Genomic DNA, 23,319 nt, shown 5'->3' with positions numbered 1-23,319 from the left:
CGTATCTAGTAGTTGGTATTCCTGGGTCAAAGGGTTTGCACAGTTTTATAGCCCTTTGAGCATAGTTCCAATTGCTTGGAACTATTCCAATTACCACAATATTTGGATCAGTTCACAACTCTACCAATGGTGCATTAATGTCCCAATTTTTCCACTTCCCTTCTACCATGACATTTTCTTTTTCTGTCATATTAACCAATCTGATAGGTATGAAGTATATCTCAGAATTGTTTTAATTTGCTTTCTCTAATCAGTAGTGATTTAGAGCATTTTTTCATGTGCTTTTCTGGTGCTGTTGTTTCTTCTGGCTGTGGCCAGGCATGACTCCACTGGGAACCAGCTTTTAGTTTCTTTCTGTGTCTAGCTTCTGACTTCAACTGGGGTTCCGAGCTGGATATCTTTTCTTCCTAGAAGAATGAATGAGCTCTTCCATGTATTTTTCATTTAAAGCCCTGAGGCTTTCCTTGATTGATCTCTTTCAGATGACTGAAGCCTTTTATTAAAGGCTTTTATTAAAGTGTATTCATTTTGACCTGGCCATTGGACTGGGGTTTGGGGTGGGGAAATGAGGAAATGCTCCCTATGGAAAAAAAAAATCTTTTCTCTTTCTTTGTTTGTTTGTTTTTTCCCTATAAGAACTAATGAGGCTATTTCCTTCAGAGTTTGGCTAGAAAGGGCTTTCTTCTCCAGAAGGAGATGCTTTGGAACACAGAATAAAGCCATCCACAATAGAGTAGTACTTTCAGGATTGATTCTATTTTGAACTGTTTTCCCAATCCCTGAAGCTTGTGTCTATGCCAAAGAACTTTCTGTAACTTAGGTCCAGAAAATTTTTATACCACTCTGTTTAATTCCCAAACGAGGAAATTTTTTTTGATGTGCAAAGCCAAATGAAAGAATATTGAGCTAATGCAGGAGTGATACTCTAAAATATCAAGACAACCATGCTGGATGCTTTAAAATGCCTGATCTTTTTTGTCTCTGGCTAGCTCTCAGAGTTTGATCTTCATTTAGAGCAATGGGAAACAATCAAAGATTAGTTGTTTTTTTTTTCAGTAGCAGCAGACTGACATGATCAAAGATGTGCATTAGAAAGATTATTCTGTCAACAGTATATAGGCAGATTGGAGATGGAAAGAGATAGGAGTCAGAAGACCAGTGAGGAGGTTATTGAAATAGTAAAGGTGAAATGAAATAAGGAAATGGAAAGGAAGGGCTAAAGTTGAGAGGTATGTAGAGATTTAAAAATTTTTAAGAGTTAGGAAGGACCTAAGAGTTCATCTAGTCAAAACTATACCTGATCCCAAGTCCCCTCTACAATATCCATAACAAGTAGATAGAAATGGATAACATCATTGGATTATATATTTGTTCTATTACTTTTCTTATAGTATTTGGAGGCAAAAGTTTTCTAGATGTAGGTAATCCCTCCATGACATAGGTTGCAACACATATATGCCTTAATAGATAGTCTTCATGAGTTATGGACAAAAAGTTAATCACTTTCTTACTTATTTCCCAGTGATCAATTTCTCTTAACAAATTAGACTCAATCCTGGGAAGATGGAGTAAGAAATAACCTAGTGCATAGAGCATCCTCCCTGAAGTCAGGAGAACATGAGTTCAAATCTGGCCTCAGACCTGATACTTACTAGCTGTGTGACCCTGGGCAAGTCACCTAACCCAAATTGCCTAAAAGAAAGAAAGAAAGAAAGAAAGAAAGAAAGAAAGAAAGAAAGAAAGAAAGAAAGAAAGAAAGAAAGAAAGAAATAACATAGAGCGGAATATGTAGTAGAGTGTTAGAATTGGAGTCAGGAAGACCTAAGTTCAAATCCTGCCTCAGATGTTTATTAGCTGTATGACCCTAGGCAAAACACTCAAGTTCTCTCAGTCTCAATTTCTTCATTCATAAAATAAGGAAAATAATAGCACCTACCTTCCAGAGTTGTTGTGAGATTCAAATTATTTAAGACAGGTGAAGTTATTTTTAACATTAAAGTACTATATCAATGCTAGCTATTAATATTATTGCTACTACTCCATATAAAAGAGAAGAAAAATCCAAATAGAACAAATAGAATGATGAGAAAAATTGGAATCATCAAATGTAATTAGGAATGAAAAAATAACTAAAGATCACTTCACCAGCCCATGTTTCTTTTTTCGCTAGAATCCATTGTCTTACTATGTCTCTCATGAAATCAACAGTGACTTTTGGAGTTAAACTCAAGGATCGTTTCCTATAGGAGGCTTTACTTGATCCCTATCCACTGCTGCTAGTAGTGACTTCTCCTCAATGGCTACCTTTTAATTACTATCTTGTACTATGCTCACTTTCTCCTTTCGCCTGTAAGCTCCTTAAGGGTAGGCACTGTTTTCACTTTTCTGTATCCATAGAACTTAGCACAATGCCTAAGCACAGGGCTTGATAAATGCTTACTATTAGATTAAGTGATTGATTAATTGATGGAGTTTTATTGGTATGGATTTTATTTTGAGTCTGTTGATTTATGGATCCTATTGCTATGTTTCTGGGTGGCTGCAAATAAAACACTTAAGTTGCTTTTACTTTCTATATCAAATAAAAATAAATCCTACTTCAAAGCACCTAGGATCAAAGAACTGTACTAAAGAGAGACACATACCTCCTTTTTTCCTGGGAGGTTCCAACCTCCTTTTTTTCTAAGAAGTAAACCACACATGTACTCTTGTGATTTTTTTTTAAAGAGATCCTCCTACATTTTGAAAAATACCTTTTGGTAGCTAAATTCAGAGAAAATTCATTTTAGTGAAATATAATGAGCCTGTAACTGACACAGACCTGCCACTGCAAATTTACACTTGGATTATATGCTGTAATTTATTTTCAATAACTTAAGCCTTATCTCCCCAGGCCAGGCTCCTGGCATATCTAGAATAAAACACTACATGCCAAAATAAGAGTGAGACAAATAACTCAAGTGAAACATAACACTCAAATACATGTTAGATGAATTTGGCCCTTCAGGGTTTCATAGCATTGACCAAATCAGGGGAAAAATATTGAAGTAAATATAATCAAACATACAGAGAAATTTTCATACGTTGTATCCTTCAATGCAATAAAGCAACAAAGCCTCATTAAAATTACCTCAGTTGATTCAGAACAGTGCTCAACTGCATTTTTCAGTTGACTGGGTTATCTATTTTTTTAGATCACCCCAAATCAATTAATTACAAGCTTGGTAGGAAAAGAAAAAGATTTGGTCCTTTGCACTTCATATTACTGAAGTTTCATAGTAATTTGTTAGACCCACCTTAAATGAGGAAGAAACAGCATGGTGGAAGAAAAAGCACTGGTCTTAGATTCAGAAGACTGAGTCTTGTCTGAGACACTTAATATCTGTGAGAACTGGAGCAAGTCATTTAAAAGCTTTGAGCCTCAGTTTACCCATCTACAGAGTAGGTATAACTATACCTATGCTATGTTATTGTGAGAAAAGCACTTGAAGGCTTATAAAATACTATATATCCCTGAGGTGTTACTATTAATTGCCCATACTTTAGAATCTATGCATGGGGGTCAGAAAAGGAAAGGAAGCTGGACAAAGGACACATGAAGGAAGATGCTATCTGCATCCAGAGGAATAACTGATAAATAGAAGTATGTATAGAACGATTTTACATATATGCACATATTTGTGTCTAATAGTACCCGTCTCTAGAGTAGGGGGAAGGAAGAAAAAAAGAGAAAAAAGAAATTTACATGATAACTTCATTATATTCTACATAATAGATTTGCAGTTTCATATGTGATCATCTTTTTTATTCTACTGTTATGGAAATTCTTGTTTAATTCCATAAATTAAAAATTAAACAAATAAAAATTAAATAAAAAAGAAGCAAAGTTGGGGAGAGAGTAGAAAGCATCGTCTTAGATTCTACTATTAATTCTACTATGAAATATATTTCTGAGCCTTCTCTACTCTTCACAGGACAGAGGAGGGTCCTGCAGAGAGACCTCCACAGTAGCCTTAAAGAAGTGATGTTTGGGCTGTGAACCCTGGAGCTACTTCTACCCTTTAAGGTGGTACAATATTCAGCCGTGTAGGAGCTGTCGACCTCTCTTTTAAACATTGCTGAATTTAGCAGTTACCACTGCTCTGCAATCACAGGATCACAGATTTAGAGGTGGAAGGAACCTCAGTGACTATTTAATCCTACCTCCTCGTTTGCAGAGGGGTAAACTGAAGCCCTATGCATGGATGAGTTGAGGCAGCTGAGTGATACCATGGGTAGAGTGCTGGACATGGGGTCGGGAAAACCTGAGTTGTGATCCAGCCTCAGGCACTACCTATGTAATCTCAGGCAAGTCATTTAAACACTTTCTGCCTCAGTTTCCTCCACTGTAAACTGGAGATAATAATAGCAGCTACCTCCCAGGGCTGTTGTAAAGATAGAATAAGATATTAGTTAAAAGTCACTTTGCAAAACTTAAAGCATAATATAAATGCTAGTGATTATTGCTATTAGATGGTACAGTGAATAGAATGCCAGGCCTGGAGTCAGGAAAACCTGTCTGGCCTCAGACACTTACTAACTGTGTGACCCTGGGCAAGTCACTTAACCCTGCTTGCCTCGGTTTCTTCATCTGTAAAATATGAGGGGGAAGGAAATGGCAAACCACTTTAATATCTTTGCAAAAAAAAACAACCCAAATGGGATCACAAAGAGTCAGACATGAATGAAATGACTCAACAATAAACAAACAAATGTTATTGCTATTAAGTAACTTATCCAACATCGCACAGATAGGAAGAGGGAGAATTTGAACCAGGTCCTCTCAGCCTCCAGCACCTTTTTCATTTTGCATCATTTTGAAGCTGCTGTGGGATATTTGGTTACGTCACTATAGTACAATGGAAAGCTTGGAGTCAGTTAATCTGTGATTGAGAATCAGTTCCATCATTTAGCCTTCAGACTATGGGAAATTCACTGAATGACTCTGTGCCTAGATTTCCTAAAAGTGTAACATAGGGAGAGTAATACTTTAACTAAAACACGGTGAGACTCAGATGAGGTCATATTCTATTGGCTTTTAAGCTTATAAAGGGCTTCCCTCCTAAAGCCCTGTGGTATAGGTAGTGGAGGTACTCATTTTGCTGCTAAGGATACAAGTTCAGAGAGTTTCAGTGATTTGCCTCAAGTCACACAGTTGGAAAACATCAGATCTGGAATGTGAATCTAGTCCTTCTGTTTCTAAATCTAGTGTGTGCACATTCTACTATGCCATGTACTCTAGTGTGAAGAAAAGAGGCTCTGGTCTTTATGTCAGAACACATGGGTTCGAATCCCAGTTCTACCACTTATTATCTTTGTGACTGATGGTAAGCTAATGAACCTTTCTGAATCTCATCTTCCTTATAACCAAACTATTATTATTATTATCATTATCATCTCTGATAATAATAATAAGCCATTTCTTTTCAATAAGTGGCTATTCTGATGTACACTGCAAATTAGGGGTTTGGCTACAGGGTACTAAAATTTAGAGGGCACAAAAATGTAAGGCATATCATCCTTTGATAGCAAAGAAATAGCTAACTCATTTTAACAGCTTGTTGGCAAGTTCAAATGGGCTGGCAGGTAGTGTTATAATAAGAAACTGTAATAAGCAATTCTAACAATAGATACTTTTAATAATACTCCTCTATGAGCCATTCTCAAATATTCTCAAAAATGCTTACATGGATTTCTGATCTCATTGATTTGAATGTCCCCTTCAGTGATGCTGACTTCAATTAACTCATGCTCCCTTATCCTGTGCTCATACTGGCCATGTCCTTGCATATGTTCTCTACAGTGAGTCCACCCAGTGTCCTGGGAGCTTTCATTACTTTCTCTTGAAAGGATTCCAGCAGTGTCCAGGAGCTGTTCATTTTGTTATCTCTCCTTTTCACCTCATGATCAACCAACCTTCTTTTTTCAACCATACAATTCTGTATTGAAAAACTTTACTCCATTTCTCCTTCATAGTTCCTTGTAAATGTACCACAGCCCACTCACACTCATCATACATCTCTCCATTGCTCTCTGAATGAAGTTCATTTTTCATTCTTTGGAGACTATAGTGTTCCATGAATAAAAGTCATACACAGCACTGATAGATTAGTGATATTAGATAGATGGGTGTTTGTTTTAAGGAGAAGCTTTGGATCATTAAAAGAACTTTCTAGTTTCCCAAAAGCAATCCAGTCTATTCTACTCCTATCAAATTCTTGATTTGAGTAATTTTTTATTTGCAGTATCTGAACAATATACTTACACACGTCCACATATATGTAACAATAGATCCCATTCTCCCAGAGGGATGGGGCACCCACTCACACTAAGGGATCCCAGTTCTGGGATCCTGGTACAAGTCGTACTGGGGGACCTTGCACTTTAAAGAAAAGAGTTAGGCTTTTTTCCCCCCACTGGCTCATTATGACTCCAGCCCAGAACTTCAGGGAAAATCACTTAAAGCATAAGTTTGGGTCATGTCTAGAGTGTCCCCTGAAATGGAATATAAAGGTTTTCAATGCACAGTGTAGATAAGATATAAGACAGCTATTTATCCCACACAAAAAAATGTTAAAAATACAAAAGCATGCCTTGACAGAGACTTAAAACATGAAACACGGTGACGAACAGGTTGGAGAAATAGATATTTTCACAACCTATAAACCCTCTCCGAAATAGGAATTATACATAAGAGAAAAAGCAATTTCAGCTGTCTCCAAGGGCCAGATACTAATAACTGTAATAAGGTAACAATCTAGTGAACTAACAACAGAGAAAGTTAAACCTAACACTTCTCTCCCCCATCCCTACCCTGGAGAAGGCTACCATTAAACACAAATTATATATGTGCATTTATATAAATATACACAAACATACACATAAAGTCATTCTATACATTCTTCTATTTATCAGTTCTTTCTCTGGATGCAGATAGTATCTTCCTTTATAGGTCCTTTGTAGTTAATTTGGGTATTTATAATAGTCAAAATGATTTAGTTGCTCAAAGTTGTTCTTAAAACAATATTGATGTTACTGTATACAACATTCTCTCGGTTCTACTCGTTTTGCTCTTCATTATTTTGTGCAAGTCTATCAATGGTTTTTTAAGATCATTGAATTCATAATTTCTTATAGCACAATAGTATTCCATCAGGATCATATACCACAACTTGTTCAGCCATTTACCAATTGATCAGCATCGACACAATTTCCAATTCTTTGCCACCACAAAGATAGTGGCTATAAATATTGTAGAATATTTAGGGTCTTTTCCTATTTCCCAAAGCATCTTTGGAAATAGACCTAGTAGTGATATTACTGGGTCAAAGGGCATAGTCAGTTTAATAACTCTTTGGGTATATTTTCAGATTTTTTTTATGAACAACTATTGAAAGACAAAGAAAAATGAATCAACATCTGTTGATGCAGAGGACCCTTTGGATTCCTGAGAGAGCATGAAACCACAAAAGGATCTTCCTGAATGATTTAAAAGAGAAATGAGAATTGTGAAAGCAGAATTTGTGGCCCACATAGCAGAAATAATTGGCAGAATAGAAAAACTTGAATCCACAATTACAAACCTCATAAAAAGAAAAATGGAGAGAATAACTTATTGGGAATGCAAACACACAAAAGTAAGGACAATCTGGAAAAAGACAAGCAAAAATTAACAGTTTTAAAAAAAAACCACAATTGCCGTACAAGACAGGATGCATAGAGATAACTTAAGAACTATAGATCTCTCAGAAAAATACGCCAAAAAACTGGAAAACCATAATGGAAGGAATAATACAATGAAACTTACCAGAATTTCTGAAACACAGAAAGCTAACTGCCAATCAAAAAAATTCCGTAGCTTGCTTCCAGGGGAAAAAAAACCTGCCCCATCCCCTGAAAGAAAAACAAAACAAAACAAAACAAACAACCCTGTATAACTATGCTGCAAACTCCAAGACTCCAAAATTCCTACCAGAGGTCGTTACTCTATCAACTGCAGGAATTAGTATAAAGTGGTTAAAGGAAATAGTTAAATGTAATAATTTCACTGACAAATAATAAATTCCTCAAATGACCGGAAGAAAGATCTTCAAGTAAGAAGGAAAAGAAATTTTGAGTAACACGAGACAATTATATAGCTACTAAAAAATGCAGGAGGAAATGGACTAATGTTTTCAACAGTGAAGAAGCTCAAAATGAAACCAAGGTGACCTACTCTGCAAACCGCCTAATCATTAACAAAAAAAATAGATGTTAAAAAAAGAGACATTCAAAGCAATCTTAGAAAAAAGAATCAGACCTGAACATATTATTTGCTTTTCAAAAATCTCACAAATTGAAATATAAGAAGTTTTATATAAATATATATACATATATATTTTGTGTATACATATGTAATATATAAACAAATACAGATACTAAGAACAATAACAAAACAACAGATTATTGGGGCAGCTACTTGGTGCACTGGAAAAAGCTCCAGCGTTGGAGTCGGGAGGACCTGAATTCAAATCTTTTTTTTTTTTTGATCAAGCAACAACAAGCTTTTATTATGTACTTACTACATAGTATTAGGCAATGGGGATAGAAGTTGATGAAGCAACAATAAGCTTTTATTATGTGCTTACTACATAGTATTAGGCGATGGGGATAGAAGTACAGCGAATGAAGCAATCCCTGATTGAGCTCACATCGTAATGGGGGTGGGGGGAGAGACAAGAAGTACTTATAAAAATAAGTACAACATAAATATAAAGTTAATGTGAATTCAAATCTTGTCTCAGATACTTTACTTGCTGTGTGACTTAAGTCACTTAACACAGATTGCCTCACCAAAAAAAAAAAAAAAATCAAACCCAAGGAAAAAATTTAAAATATAACAGAGATTATTAAGAGCCTTTTTTTTCTAAAAGTACACAAGGAAACAAACAAGAATAAAAGCAGAAATCAAATGGAAGTGATGATAATGGAGAAACTGACCTGAAATTTAATGTACAAAACCTCATAATACCTTGCCTTACAGGTAAATTAATGTTTTTAATAGGACTAAATTACAAAAAGGCAGGATGCGTAAAAGGGGAGAGGGTAAGAAGAAGAGATAGAAGGATGTTATGTTCCCTAATCAAGTCAAAGGTTGAAAATGAAATGAAAACAACTCTTTTGGTGTCTTGGGAAGAAGGACAAAGGGTGGGATTGAAATAGGGAGAAAGAAAGGGAGAAATCTTATTTCTGTGGGCTTGTCTCTATGGTAGGAGGAAGTACCGCTGTGGTGTACTTCCATGGGGGAAGAGAGATAATTTATAAGGGGGGATAGGGACCTTTCAATATGTTTAAGCCACAAGGGTTTGGGGCTTAAAGAGACCATCATCTTGCATCTGAAGGGGAATAAGAACTCCTGGGGCACTAATCTAGCTTCACAGAGATACCCAATCCAAATCTAAGGGTATCTCTATGAAGCTGGATTAGTGCCTTGGCCCTGGGGAGAAATATGGGACTCACTTAAAAGGAAAGGGGATATTGATTAGAGAAATGCAAATCAAAACAACTCTGAGGTGCCACATCACACCTATCAGATTGGCCAACATGACAAAACAGGAAAATGATAAATGTTGGAGAAGATGTGGAAAAATTGGAACACTAATGCATTGTTAGTGGAGTTGTGAAACATCTAACCATTTTGGAGAGCAATTTGGAGCTATGCCCAAAGGGCTATAAAAATGTGCATACCCTTAGCACTTCCAGTGCTATACCCCAGAGAGGTCATACAAATGGGAAAAGGACCAACATGTACAAAAATATTCATAGCAGTTCTTTTTGTGGTGGCCAAGAATTGGAAATTGAGAGGATGATCAGCAACTGGGGAATGACTGAACAAGTTGTGGTATATGAATGTATTGGAATACTATTGTGCTATAAGAAATGATGAACAGGCTGACTTCAGAAAAACCTGGAAAGACTTGTATGGTCTGATGCTGAGTGAAGTGAGCAGAACCAGGAGAATGTTGTACACAATAACAGCCATGTTGTGTGATGACTAATATTGATAAACTTAACCCTTCTCAGCAATACAAGGATCTAAGACAACTCCAAAGGCCTCTTGATGGAAAATGCTATCCACAAAGAAGAAATAACTATGGAATTTGAATGCAGATTAAAGCAGACTATTTGCTATTTTTTTTCTTCTGTTGAGTTTTGTTTCCCCTTTCTGGTGGTTCCTCCTATTGATTCTAATTCTTACTTACAACATCACTACTGTGAAAATATGTTTAATAGGAATGTATGTGTATAGCCTGTATCATATTGCACACCGTCTTGGGGAAGGAGGAGGGGAGGGAGGGGGAGAAAAATTTAAAACTCAAAAGCTTATGAAAGTGATTATTGATAATTCAAAATAAATTAATAAAAAATAAAACAAAAGGAAAGGGGAATCATCATATCATATCATATCATATCTTATATCATATCCACTGTTTGTGAGCTTCTATAAATCTTTCATGTGTTTCTCAAATTTTCTATGGGTTATGATGTTGTCCTATACCCCAAATATATTGTTATCTTGAGTGTTTACATGGGAACAGGGGATCTTCTTACCCACATATCCATGGAGGCCTATATGGAGACCTATATGGAGGTTTCCCAGAGGCAATTCCATGTGAGGCCAAAGAAAAAGGATCTTTGGAGCCACTCCAAAGCTTGAACTCATTCTGTAGAATGCTTCAAAGTTTTTAAAGAATTTTTGTAGATATGATTTCACTTTTTAAAAAAGTATATCTGATTAATTTTCTCCCATTCCTTCCCACTCCAGACACTAGTGAATGAGTTAAATTGTTTTATTGACTTTTATTCCTACTGTTTTGAGTTGAATTAAAGCTTATTAAACAGAGGCATTTGGATTAAAACATAAAGCATAGATGATCTCAAAACTATATGTCAGTTCAGAGAAAGACAGCTTGCCTTTAGTTACAGAGGTTTTAAACTAATGGCCAGAAGTATAAAGAAGAGATTTAGTCCTTTCCATGATGAATTTTATTTTTAACATTTTCACCCTTACCATTGGAATTTATTTTGCCATTTGGCTAAAATCTAATTGATATTCTCCCTTTAAAAGTTCCAAATGCATTTCTATTTCTTTATTATTTTAATAATCATTAGAAATGTTACAAGAGGAAAGTCTAATGGGGAAGTGCCTGTTAGTTAATACTAGCTGCTGTGTTCTGTCAAGGAAAATTAATGATGTTTCCTTAATGCCATACACCAATTCAGGACTTAAACAAATGCCCATCCTTCAGAAAGAATGGAATCTTTTCACTTGATGAAGCAAAATACATAATGTCTTTTTACAGCTGTTGTTGAAGACAACACTGTTTTTGAGTTTCATTTATAAAACATAACTATCAGATTGTTATTCCTGCCTTCTTATACACCAAAATAGCATGAGGACAATGATCTTTTTTGTACAATGGGATAATGGAAATTATAAATTAAACCAAAATCTAACATGGGAAATTATTTCTTAATTATAACTATTCCCAATATTACTGCTTTGCCTTCTTTTATAGGGAGAGGTTAGAGCATTCCATTTAGTGTATTAAGAAGATACTGTTGTGTCTGTATCAGAAAGGACTCAGGACTTGGACTCAGATGACCAGATTTTTACTTCTGTCTCTGTTAATCCTTAAGATATTGAAAAACGCATTATTAAAAATTATATTTTTGTGGGGGTGAGAGGATAGTAGAGAGGGAAAGACTTTGGGTAGGGAGAGCAGAGGAGAAGAGGAGGGATCCAGAGTTACACTACCACCTGACCAGGCATTGAGAGAAAAAGTCCATGTGACTTTTTTAACCCTTTGCTCTATCTTTGGGGCTTTTGGGAGAATGTATTGGTGAGTTGAACCCATGAAGGGGAATAGGAGTTAAGTTTTATCCATAAAAGAGGAATACTCTAAGTTAAGATCATTATGATGTGTTTTCCTGGAATTTGGGGTGTAATGACCTGTTCCATTTGAAAAGAGTGGACACCAGGAGAATTTCTCTGAACAGGGGTCATGTTTTCCAATTCTAGGGGAAGGAGTATTTGGAATCCAAATCAAAAGATAGGAAAACAGGGAGCATAGGTCTAAAGGGAAGATGTATTATCTTCAAGTGGGACAGCTGGTAAGGAAAAGAGGGAAATGTATTCAGGGGCAAGATGAAGTCCAAAGTAGTACATTCAGGTGGGAAATTAAGAGATGGCTGGCCAGGGGGACCTCTTTAAAGGAGATTCTTCACCTTTCATTAAAAGAGGTTCCCTGGGTAGAGGGTACTGATGATATTAAGCAGAAAATGAGTAGGCAGAAGAACTGCATTTTAGACTTGTGCCTTCCATTTTCTGTGTGATCTCAAGCTTATGATCTCTGGGCCTCAGTTTCCTCATTTGTAAAATAGAAATTACATTATCTGCCCTGCCTATGGCATAAGGCTATTTTGATGATCAAATGAGTTTTGCTATTCTTTTGCCTAGTTCTATAAACACCCCATGCAAATTTAATTGGTGTGGGATTAAATTTGTGAATTAATTCAATTGGAATCCTCATTTTGATTACATTGGGGGAAGGCTAACTATGAGCAATGAATATCCTTCCAATTATTTAACTCAATCTTCATTTCTTTAAAGAGTCTTTCATAATTATATTTGTGTGTCTTACTAGAATGACTGCTAAAGACTTTATGCATTTTGTAATTATTCTGAATGGAATTTCCATTCTGGATTTTGTTATCATTGTATAGAAATGCTGGTGATTTTTGTGGATTTCTTTTGTATTCTGCTATTTTACAAACAGTAAATTAATAGGATAAAAAATAAATCTCCCAAAGTTGTCAGCATTTCTACTTAGCAATAACCAAATCCAGGGAGAAAATAGGAAGGGAAATCCTATTCAGAATAGATAAAATATATAAAATATTTCTATTTTTAAAAACAATTTATGCGGAATGAGAACTCTCTGCTTCATAAATGTTTGATAGAATTCAGTAGTAAGTCTGTGTACTTCTACAGCTGTTTTCCGTCTCGTGAATTAATTTATGGACTGCTCAAATCCTTTCTGAGATTGATTTATTTAAACTATTTTCCATTTTGCTAATTTTAGAATTTCATTTTTTTTCACATAGCTGCAGCTATTTAAGTTTTTAATATTGCTGGCATTCAATTTGATGCGCTTACTTCTGATTATTTAAAAAAGTCCCTCTCCATTTGTTATGCATTGTTCCTTCTCATGGTTTACTTTTATAATTTTACTTCTTAGTGTCTTCCTCTGAGATTATCTCCAATATATTCTGTATGTATCCTACTTGAACATGATTGTTTGGATGTTGTCTCACCCCTTAATCTGTGAGCCCCTTGAGAGCAGGGACTGTTTTTGATTTTTTAGGGGTTCTTTTGTTTTTTGTTTTTGCCTTTCTTTCTATCTCCAGCACTGAGCTCAGTGTTTGGCAGCCTGGCATATAACAGGAGATTAATTGTTGACCTGTTTATTTAAAAAGATCAAATGAACTAATAACCATTATATATGTGTATAGATTTTATTAGCTCTTTCAGAAACCAGCTCTTTGTTTTATCTATTAGTTCATTTCTAAAATATTTTTAATACTTTATTTCTTATAGTAAAGTGGAAAGAATACTGAATTTGGAATCAAAGCATCTGGTTGTTAATCCCAACTCTGTTGCTTTCAGCAGTGTGACCTCGGGCAAGGTACTTAAAGTCTTCAGCTTCAGGTTCCTTATCTTTAAAATTATGCAAGTAAACTAGTTTACCTTCTTCCTACTCTAAATTCCTGATCATTTTATGTCTCCTTTGCTTTTTTTGGCATTATTAATTTGCAGATTTTATAATTTTTACTATATTATAATTCACAATTGAGTAATCTTTGCTTTTTCTTTTGCTAATATACATCTTGAATTGTAATTTTCCTCATATTAATGTTTTAGCTGCATACCATAATGTATGGTATGCTCTATCACTAGCATTATTGTCTTTAATAATTTAATAAGGTTTCTGTGGTTTTGTCTTTGACCCAAATATATACATATTCATATCCGTGTACATCAATATATGTATATGTGTATATATATATATACATATATAAATGCACAAACACATTTAAAATCTCCTTTTAAGACTTTATTCTTTTTTCATATTTTCTTAATTAAATAGACTTTAGTTATATTATCATCTGAAAAATTATGTATTTAAGATTTCTATATTTTCATGAGTTTTTACGTCCTAGTAAAAGATCAATACATGTAAAAATCCTATGGAAGTCTAAGAAATATACTAAGATTGCCATTCATTGTTTTCCATAGGCCTCAAATCCAATTTTCTTAACATTCTGTTCAAGTCTTTAATGTTCTCATTGCTTATCTTTCTGTTAGCTTTCTCAAGCTCTGATGGAGGAATGCTAAAGTCACCTACAATTAGTATGATAGATCACACGAATCTTTTCCATATTCCAGTTAGCTTTTCTTTCGAACACTGGATTGCTATGCTATTCAGGGAATGTATATTTAATAGTGACATTATTTAATATTCTAAGGTAACCCTAATCATAAATAAATAATTAAGCTTTTTTGTTAGTCTATCTTGGTGATTATCTGTATTTGTGATTCCCTTTTCTGAAATCATGATTGCAATTAAGGATTTATGTGTGTGTGTGTGTGTGGGGGCAATCGGGGTTAAATGACCTGCCCAGGATCACACAGCTAGTAAGCATCAAGTGTCTGAGGCCAAATTTGAACTCAGATCCTCCTGACTCTAGAGCCAGTGCTCTATCCATTGCTCCATCTAGCTGCCCCTAAAATGGGAAATGGATTTTAATTAATTAATTAATTAATTTTTTGGTGAGGCAGTTGGGGTTAAGTGACTTGCCTAGGATCACACAGCTAGTGTCAAGTGTCTGAGGCCAGAATTGAACTCAGGTTCTCCTGACTCCAAGGCTGGTGCTCTATTCACTGCAATTAAGGATTTTTTGCGTTCAAGTAAAGCATAAATTTTATTTCATTCTCTTACTTTGAAACTGTATTATTTCCTATAAAATGACATTCAGGCTTTTTGTTTCTTCATATTTTTCTAGGAGACAAATAATTCTCAGACTGGTTCGTCAAGCATCCTGTAGCTCTATTGACTTGGTTTGTCAAGATATGAAGCGTTCTTGTACTTTTGGTTTTTTTTTTGTTTTTGTTTTTACTATTATTTGTTCTGCCATTCAATTATTTTTATTTTGGGGTTCTTCTTGGCCCTTTCAACCCTTAGAATGGAGTAAACTGCCTTACTAAGATTTTCTGCCATCTTTTCTAAGTTTTTCCCTTCCGTTTCCTTCTTTTCTTTTCCTTTTTTCTTTCTCCCCTTCTTTCTTTTCTTTCCTTCTCTTTCCCCTTTCCTTTTCCCTTCCTTTTCATTCCCTTCCCCTTTCCTTTTCCTTGTTGTTCCTTTTCCTTCCCTGTGATTTTATCCCGTATAGGAAATTCCTAGGAAATAAACTGCCTCTACCAATACAGATTGGGAACCATTCTGCAATTTATATTCTTTTCTTTTCTTTTTTTTTGGCTAGACAATAGGGTTAAGTGACTTGCCTAGGGTCACATAGCTAGTGAGTGTTATGTGTCTGAGGCCAAATCTGAACTCAGGTCCTCCTGACTCCAGGGCTGGTGCTCTATCCACTGTGCTGCAATTTATATTCTTAGAGAGTTTTCCAGCCACTGAGAAGTGAAGTTACTTACCCATGGTCACATGGTCAATATATGCCAGAAGTGGTACTTGATGCTAGGTCTTCCTAACTCCAATATTATCTTTCTGTCCTCTAGGTTGTATTGCCTGTCTTTTTCAGTAACACATTTTAGAATTTTGCCAGGAGTATTACCTAGCAGGGAGAAATTATGATTCAGACATTTATTTCTGTTAAACTTTATCTTACTAGATTCAGCCCAATATTCTAAACTGTCAAGACCTTTTTGAATCTTGACTGTCATTTAGTGAAAGATAGCTCTTTATCCCAGTTTTGTGCCATATACAAACTTGATAAGCATGTCATTGACACCTTCAAACCAAGTCACTGATAAAAGTATTATTCAATCAATAAGCCTTTAAAAACTACTACGTACTGAGTACTGTGCTGAGGGTTTTTTTTTATGTTTCTTTATATTTTTCTAGGCAACCAATAATTACCAGGTTGATTGACCAAGCTCTATCCTCTAGCTCTGTTGGCTTGGTTTGTCAAAATCTGAAGGGTTCTTCCAGGTGTACTGTTTTGTTTTGTTTTGTTTTGTTTTGTTTCTTCTTACTGTTATTTGTTCTTCTGTCCTAATATTTTGAGGATACAAATATGAAAAAAAATCAAATGAAAAAGAGAGTCCCCATCCTTGAGGAGCTTACAGTCTAAAGTGGGAAGACAATACACAAAAGGAAGCTGAAAAGGGGAGGGGAAAAGAAGGGAATGTACTCTGGGGTAAGATGAAGTCCAAAGTAGTACATTCAGCTGGGAAATTAAGAGATGGTTGGCCTGGGGGACCTCCTTAAAGGAGGTTCTCTATCCTCCATTTAAAGAGGTCCTGGTGTAGAGAGTACTGATGATATTATGCAGAAAATGGGTAGGTAGAAGAAGTGCATTTTAGACCTGCTCCTGCCGTTTTCTGTGTGATCTCAAGTTTACAATCTCTGGGCCTTGGTTTCCTCATTTGTAAAATAGCAATTGCAGTTATCTGTCCTGCCTATCTCATAAGGCTATTTCGATGAGCAAATAAAATACTATATTAGAAAGTGCTTTGTAAGTTAAAAAGTCCTTAACACATATAAGGTATTATTGTTATTAAGTACCTGTCAGCAAAGAAACTAATCTGAAGTAATTTTCTGCTTAATAGCTTAGTCATTCTCCAGTCAAGATTCCCTGACTGCTTAATCATTCTTCCACCTAGGTTTCCTGACTATTCTAGGAAGTACTTCATAAGGAATATTTAGGTGCAATCAGTCATGATTCTACCCATCAGTATATCATTAAAAGTCAATTATCCATGTGATTTAACCTACCTTAAACTTTTATCTCCAGGGGTTGGGTCAACATCTTTGACCTTTTCTCCCAATTCCTATCTCTCCTTCAGCCTTTCAACTTCTCTTATACGGAGAGAACTGATTCTTAAATAAGGAAGTTTCTCAATGAGAATATGTTCCTCCTTATGAAGAATGGGGATGAGAGAAAACATTTTCCTGGGCATTTGCATCAATGTACTGATTCTGTTTCCCACTTTGGACTACCTTAACATCCACTTAATATTCCCTCTTTACCAAAGTGAATTTAAAAAAAAAAAGCCCTTCCATGACAGTAGAAATTCTCTCATACAATAAAACCAAGTACCACTGTGGTGTGTAAGGGGAGAAATCATTTGAAGTCATGAGGGAAAAAAGGAAATGCAAAACCATGAAAAGATCCTGAGTCATTGATATTAAGTTCAGCTACTTCAGTGTTCATGTATTTCTTCCTAGCTCAATTCAGTTTCAATTAGGTTTTTTTAAAATCATAATCCAGTTGTGAAAATTAATTTCTGCAACTTTCAGTTATTATATGCATATCCTTTATATGAATCTGGATGATAGTGTGAATTTTATTTCTGTTTCTTTTGTCTCTTTATATCTCAACAGAATGCTACACCTTTCCATGTTACTGTTCAAGATGATAACAGCATTGTTATCTCCCTGGAAGCTTCAGATGTCGTGAGTTCATCATCTGTATATGTTGTGAAGATAACTGGTGAATCTAAGAATTATTTCTTCCAATTTGAGGAATTTAACAGCACACTGCCCGCCCCTGTGGTCTTCAATGCCAGCTATCATGGTCTTTATTACATAATCACTTTGGTGGTAGTGAATGCAAATGTTATGATCAAACCAGCCAGATCAATCACTGTGTTAACAAGTAAGTACTCTCTTCAGTATGATCCTCCAAGTACCTTCTTTGGATGCATAGTCATACCAAAAATAATTTGCTTGAAGTGAAAAGGCAGTAGACCTAGTCAGGATACCTAGATTTTAGTTCTAATTCTGCAGCTAAGTTCGTAGGTGACAGAAACTATAAGTTTTCATATTTTTAAGATAAAGAAGTTAGATCAAATGATCTCTAAGTTCATTTCAACCTCCAATATGAAGTATAGTTAAAACATGAAGAGGAAAAACAAAATGATTAGGAGAATAGGAAGGAAGGATGATAGAGAAAGTGAAAAGAGAGGAACATGTGAGGTACAGCAGGATGATGACACAAATTTCCTAGGATTCGCTGCACTTTGGTTGTTACGTATTACATATATCTCCATCTGATCATGTAGTTATTTTATATAAAATCTAATGAGTCCCTGTGCAATATATCATAAGCATTAGATAGTGGCAGTTAAGATCCTCTACCTTTTGGCTCCAATCTACCCATCCAATTTTATGTCATGCATACATCCTTTCATGTTCACAGAAAATTAGGGATTTTCAGTAGGGTCCCCAACAATTTGTGGCTTCCTATGAGAAAGTGATTCTTTTAGGAACCCAAGGAATCCACCAGAGGCTAATCAGATTGCCAGGGGATATTTGCTGCTGCTGAAAATCGTTCTTGATAGACTAACCTCTTGTCAGTGGGTTAGATTGTTTGGGTGTTTTCAAAGGCCAACATCGCAAAGAACACAATACGCTTTTATCTGTTGTTCTATCTTCAGTGGTTCCAACAATATGGCCACTCTCTCCAGTTGTTCCTCTGGAAACCATCAATCCTCATCCTGTGTAATTATTGCCCATTCTCAACTTGAGCAATATTTATCCAAAACATTCCCTAAATTCTCCATGAAGTATCTACATAATATGCTGGAGGCTTTCCTATGATTCTTTTGATATTTCATTTCTACCAGTGTGACACTGCCCATGTGTTAGCCGATACTCTCATGGCATTATTAGTCTACTCCCTTTTCCATTATTGCCTGTCCTTGATGATATTTTTGTATAAGGAATACTTCTTGTGTACAAACTATCATTGGTAGATATGTTTCACCTACTGAAATCCACCATGTCTCTCTATTGTTTCCTGGGTCATCTGCAACTCTGAGTCTTCTGAGGTCCTTGTGTTCCATGATTCATAGCCATTTGGCACTCCTGGGAGTATATTGGCATTTTAATGATGGATTTTTGCAGAAAGGAATAGCTATAGGTACCCATGTAAGTCTACATGGATATTTTGTAATAAAATTGCTTTATTTGAACATAATAGCTCATTAATCTGAAAAAACTGTATACCCTTTGACTCCTCACTATAACTTACCCACATATGCAATCAGCTGCTAAGTGTTATTGATTTTACTTCTTCAACATGCCCCTTCTCTGCCTTGACTTAAGCCTAGTTCAGGCCTTCATCACCTTTTGCCTAAGTTATTTCACTAATTCCTTAATTGGTCTTATTACCTCCAGCCTTTCCTCTTTCCAATCCATCTTCCAAAACTTAATTGCTAAAGCACAGGTCTTATCATGACCCTCTCCTGCTTAAGAAGCTTCAGTGGCTCTTTCATTGCCTCTGCGAAAAAAATTGACCCTTAAAGCCTTTCATAGTCTGGTTCCAATGGGGATTACATATTACTCCCCCTCAGACACTAATTGCTCCACCCAATGTATGTTTCCATCTACAGTTCTCTGCATAGGGCACGTGCCTCATACAAGTTATTTCCCATGCCTGGGATGTTCTCTCCCTCCTCACTTTGTCAGAACACCCAGCCCCCTTCAAGGCTCAGTTCAAGAGCTACATACTTCATGAGCTCCTTCCTGATTCTCCTGGTCATTAGTATCGCTTGCCTCTCAAAAGGACTTTACATTTATTTTTTGATATCTTGTATTTACTTATCTGGCTATGCTCCAAGTAGAATGTAAGCTCCCAAGGGCAAGGATGGTCTTATATTTGTCCTTTCTACACCTAGTACATAGCACCTAGTAGGCATTTAAATGCTTGTTCAATTGAATTGAATTACCTCTAATTTTATAGTAAAAATATGCTGACTGCTTGAAAACCTGATTACTTTTTAGTCTGAGCAATATGTTGAACAAAAGCCTGTTTTAGATCAAGATGGCAGAGTTTAGAGAGAAGGGACAGTTTCGAGTCAAATGGCAAATCCTTAAGAATGGTTATGCCATGTAACTTGCTGGTACAAAACTTCATAGTATCAATGAGCCTGAGCTTAAATAAAGTGTTATCACCCACAGCATAGTGAATATCATAAAAAGGTAAATGCTGAACTACCAGTTATTAATTGGTACTGATTACCAATAAAAGAATATGTTGAAATGAAGTGAAAAGCTAACCTCATTCATGATAGTCAAATTGACTTTGTCCTTGCTCCTGCAAAGGGTGTGTCATTTCAAATCTTCTTGGGGTCTTCCTCACTGTCTCTACAACTTTCAAAACCAAAATACTCCTTCCTGATCACCACTCTTATTATATTTGCTATAAGCTCCTTGAGTGGAGGGCCTATTTTCTATTTTAGATTTGTACCTTGAATGATTAGCACAGTGCTTAGCACATAGCAAGCACTTGTGGCTTAATGAGTAAAACACCAAACCTGGAGTAAAGATAGACCTGAGTTTAAATCCAGCTTTGGACCTTTATCAGTTGTGTGACCCTGGGCATGTCACATAACCTCTGTTTACCTTAGTTTGTAAAATAGCACCTACTCAGAATTATTGTAAGGATAAAATGAGAATATTCACAAAGTGCTTTATAATCCTTAAAGTACTATATAAATTGTAGATATTATTAGTAAATGGCTTTTCATTCATGAAACATTGTAAAACAAGAAATTTAGTAATTAGTGTATGCATATGATACATAATTACCTTCCCAACAACTTCCCTATTTAGAAAAGTAAAGCTTCAAAGGAAGTGGACAAGATATATAATATAATATATAAAGTAAATGTTGGGGGGAGGGGTTGGGACCTGTGATTTTCTTAATGTAGGGACCTTCTTGTATGGAATCTCCTTCTACCAATGAAAATCAGCACCTGTTTGCAGCTTGTAGTATTAGAGAGTTGACTGGTGTGGAAAGAGGTTGTGCCTTGCCCGGGGTCACACAGACTGTCAGAGACTGGTCTTGAACTCAAATCTTCCTAACTTGGAAGCTGACTTTCTCCAGGGGTAGACCACCTCAAGGCCACATGGGGCCCTCTAGATCCTCAGTGAATCCAAATTTCACAGACTATTCTTGAGGACCTCGAAGGCCACATGTGACCTCTAGGCCACAGGTTCCCCACTCCTGCCACTAGACCGAGCACCACAAATAAAAATCATAAAACTGTGCTACTCTAAGTTGGTTCAAATCCATGTTTTGCTTCCAGAATAATAATTCTGATTATGTTGATCCTCTGCTGAAAAATCTTCAGTGGCTCTCTATTGCTAATTAAATAAAGTTCAACTTTTCTGCTTGTCATTTAAGACCTTCCACAACCTGTTATCAGCCATATCTCATGCTCCTCCTGTCTATGTACTCTATGTTCCAGCCATATTGTTTGATTTAGCTGGTTTTTGCCTTTTGTTTACACACTCAGTTCTGGTTTTGTAGGCAACCAAAAGGCCTTATCTTTACTACCTGATAAGCAGGCAGAAAATAGTTTCAAAATGCCTATGAATGCTCTGAAGTAGAGACCCAAGACCTTCCATTCCCTGTCATTAGACATTTCCAGAAGTAGGCTCACCAAATGTATATACTTTTAGGACTGAGCCTTCATGGACCTGTCCCTGTTAAATATAGAACATTAGAGCTTAGAGGGAAGTTAGAAATGAAGTGGTCCAACCCACCTAATTTTACAGATGGGAAAATAAAGTCCAAGAGGTTAAGTGACTTTCCCATGATCCCACAAGTAGTTAGTGGCAGGGCCAAGCCCGTAACCTAGATCTTTTGAAGCTTAATCCTATGTTCACCACTTGCAGTATAATGAGTAGAACAAGCAAAAGAAGACGGATTTGACCCTAGTCCTCAATATAACACCAAGTGTATGTGTGCTCCCAAGGCAAATCATTTTTTCTTTCAATAAGCCTCAGTTGTCTTGGTAAAAGAAGCTATCAAATGATACCTGTCCTACTTATCCTGTAGCATTGTGAGGAGCTGAGGGAAGGTACTTTGCAAAGTATATATTGTGCAAAAACTTTGTTACTGTTACTAAGTTGATTTAATTTCAGTCATATTTTTTGTTTCCCACCTTGGCATAGATGCCTAATGGTGATTGAGCAACAATGGAGAAAATGTTACTAATGCAGGTTACACTTAAAAGTGTGTCATGCATACATTTTTGGAGGGAGAGCCAGTTGTTAAACATTTATCAACATGTTGCTGAACTGAACTATAGTTTTCTATTTTCAGGAAACTATGTTATTCTTAATACAGTGTAAGATCAAATTAGCTTTCTTGTCTACAATATTACTCTGTTGGCTTGAGAGAACTCACAGCCCATTAAAATCCCCCCTGTCTTTTTCAAACTGCTTCCTCCATCTTGTACTTGTGAAGTTCATTTTCTGAAACTGAATGTAAGAATTCACATTTATTCTTATTGAATGTCACCTTATTAGATTCAGTCTAATGCTTTAGCCTGCCCATATCTTTTCTGATCCTGATGCTGTCAGCCGCTGTGACAGGTAGCCCTCCTGGGTTTATGTAATCTGCAAATTTAATGAGGCTCATTTATAATTTTAAGTATTGTACTGTAGTATTTGCATTTGGACTCAACACAGGTCTAAAGATTTGAAACTGAGTTATTTCATTCCAAGTTGACTGAAATAGAAAAAGCCAACAAGCAAGTGGAGATTTCAAGTCAGTTTAAAAATTTAAATAGATTAGAGTAGCATAAACAATAGAAGAAAATTAAATATATGAACTCTTGTTACAGGGCTTGTTAAATTTCAGATGTTTGACAGTAGCTTTGATCTAAAACTATTGCGCCCTAAGCTACAAAAAGAGAGATGGAGCCTTTATCTTCTAGAGAGAGAGAACCCTGGTGACAGAGAAGGTGGGAAAATAAAGCTTATTCTTTTGTGACATCCCTTTGCTGTTGGCATTCATTTTGGTGCTTTTAGATCAAGAGTCAGCAGCCAGACTTGGTTAAAAATCATATTGGGTTCCATGAAGGGACTTCAAATGGCTCAAGGGTTCTTATGGAATAATCAAAAAAGTGGTAAGAGTTTGAGGCTAGAAGTTATGTGAGTTCAAGTCACATGTGGCATCTACTGGCTTCAGTTAGGGCAGAGCTGA

General features: G+C 35.9%; 1 protein-coding gene across 1 annotated transcript in view; it reads left to right on the top strand.

Moving 5' to 3' along the window:
- PTPRO (protein tyrosine phosphatase, receptor type O) overlaps positions 1-23,319 on the top strand; it is a 200,363-nt gene that overhangs the window by 69,609 nt on the left and 107,435 nt on the right. Inside the window, exon 2 of the mRNA XM_027838702.1 lies at positions 17,703-17,976. Within this exon, the coding sequence (XP_027694503.1) occupies positions 17,703-17,976 (274 nt within the window). The remainder of the gene's footprint in view (positions 1-17,702; positions 17,977-23,319) is intronic.

The sequence above is a fragment of the Vombatus ursinus genome, unplaced genomic scaffold, assembly GCF_900497805.2.
Source record: "Vombatus ursinus unplaced genomic scaffold, bare-nosed wombat genome assembly UNPS02014830.1, whole genome shotgun sequence".
Lineage (NCBI taxonomy): Eukaryota > Metazoa > Chordata > Mammalia > Diprotodontia > Vombatidae > Vombatus > Vombatus ursinus.
This window is presented reverse-complemented; position numbering and strand designations above follow the sequence as displayed.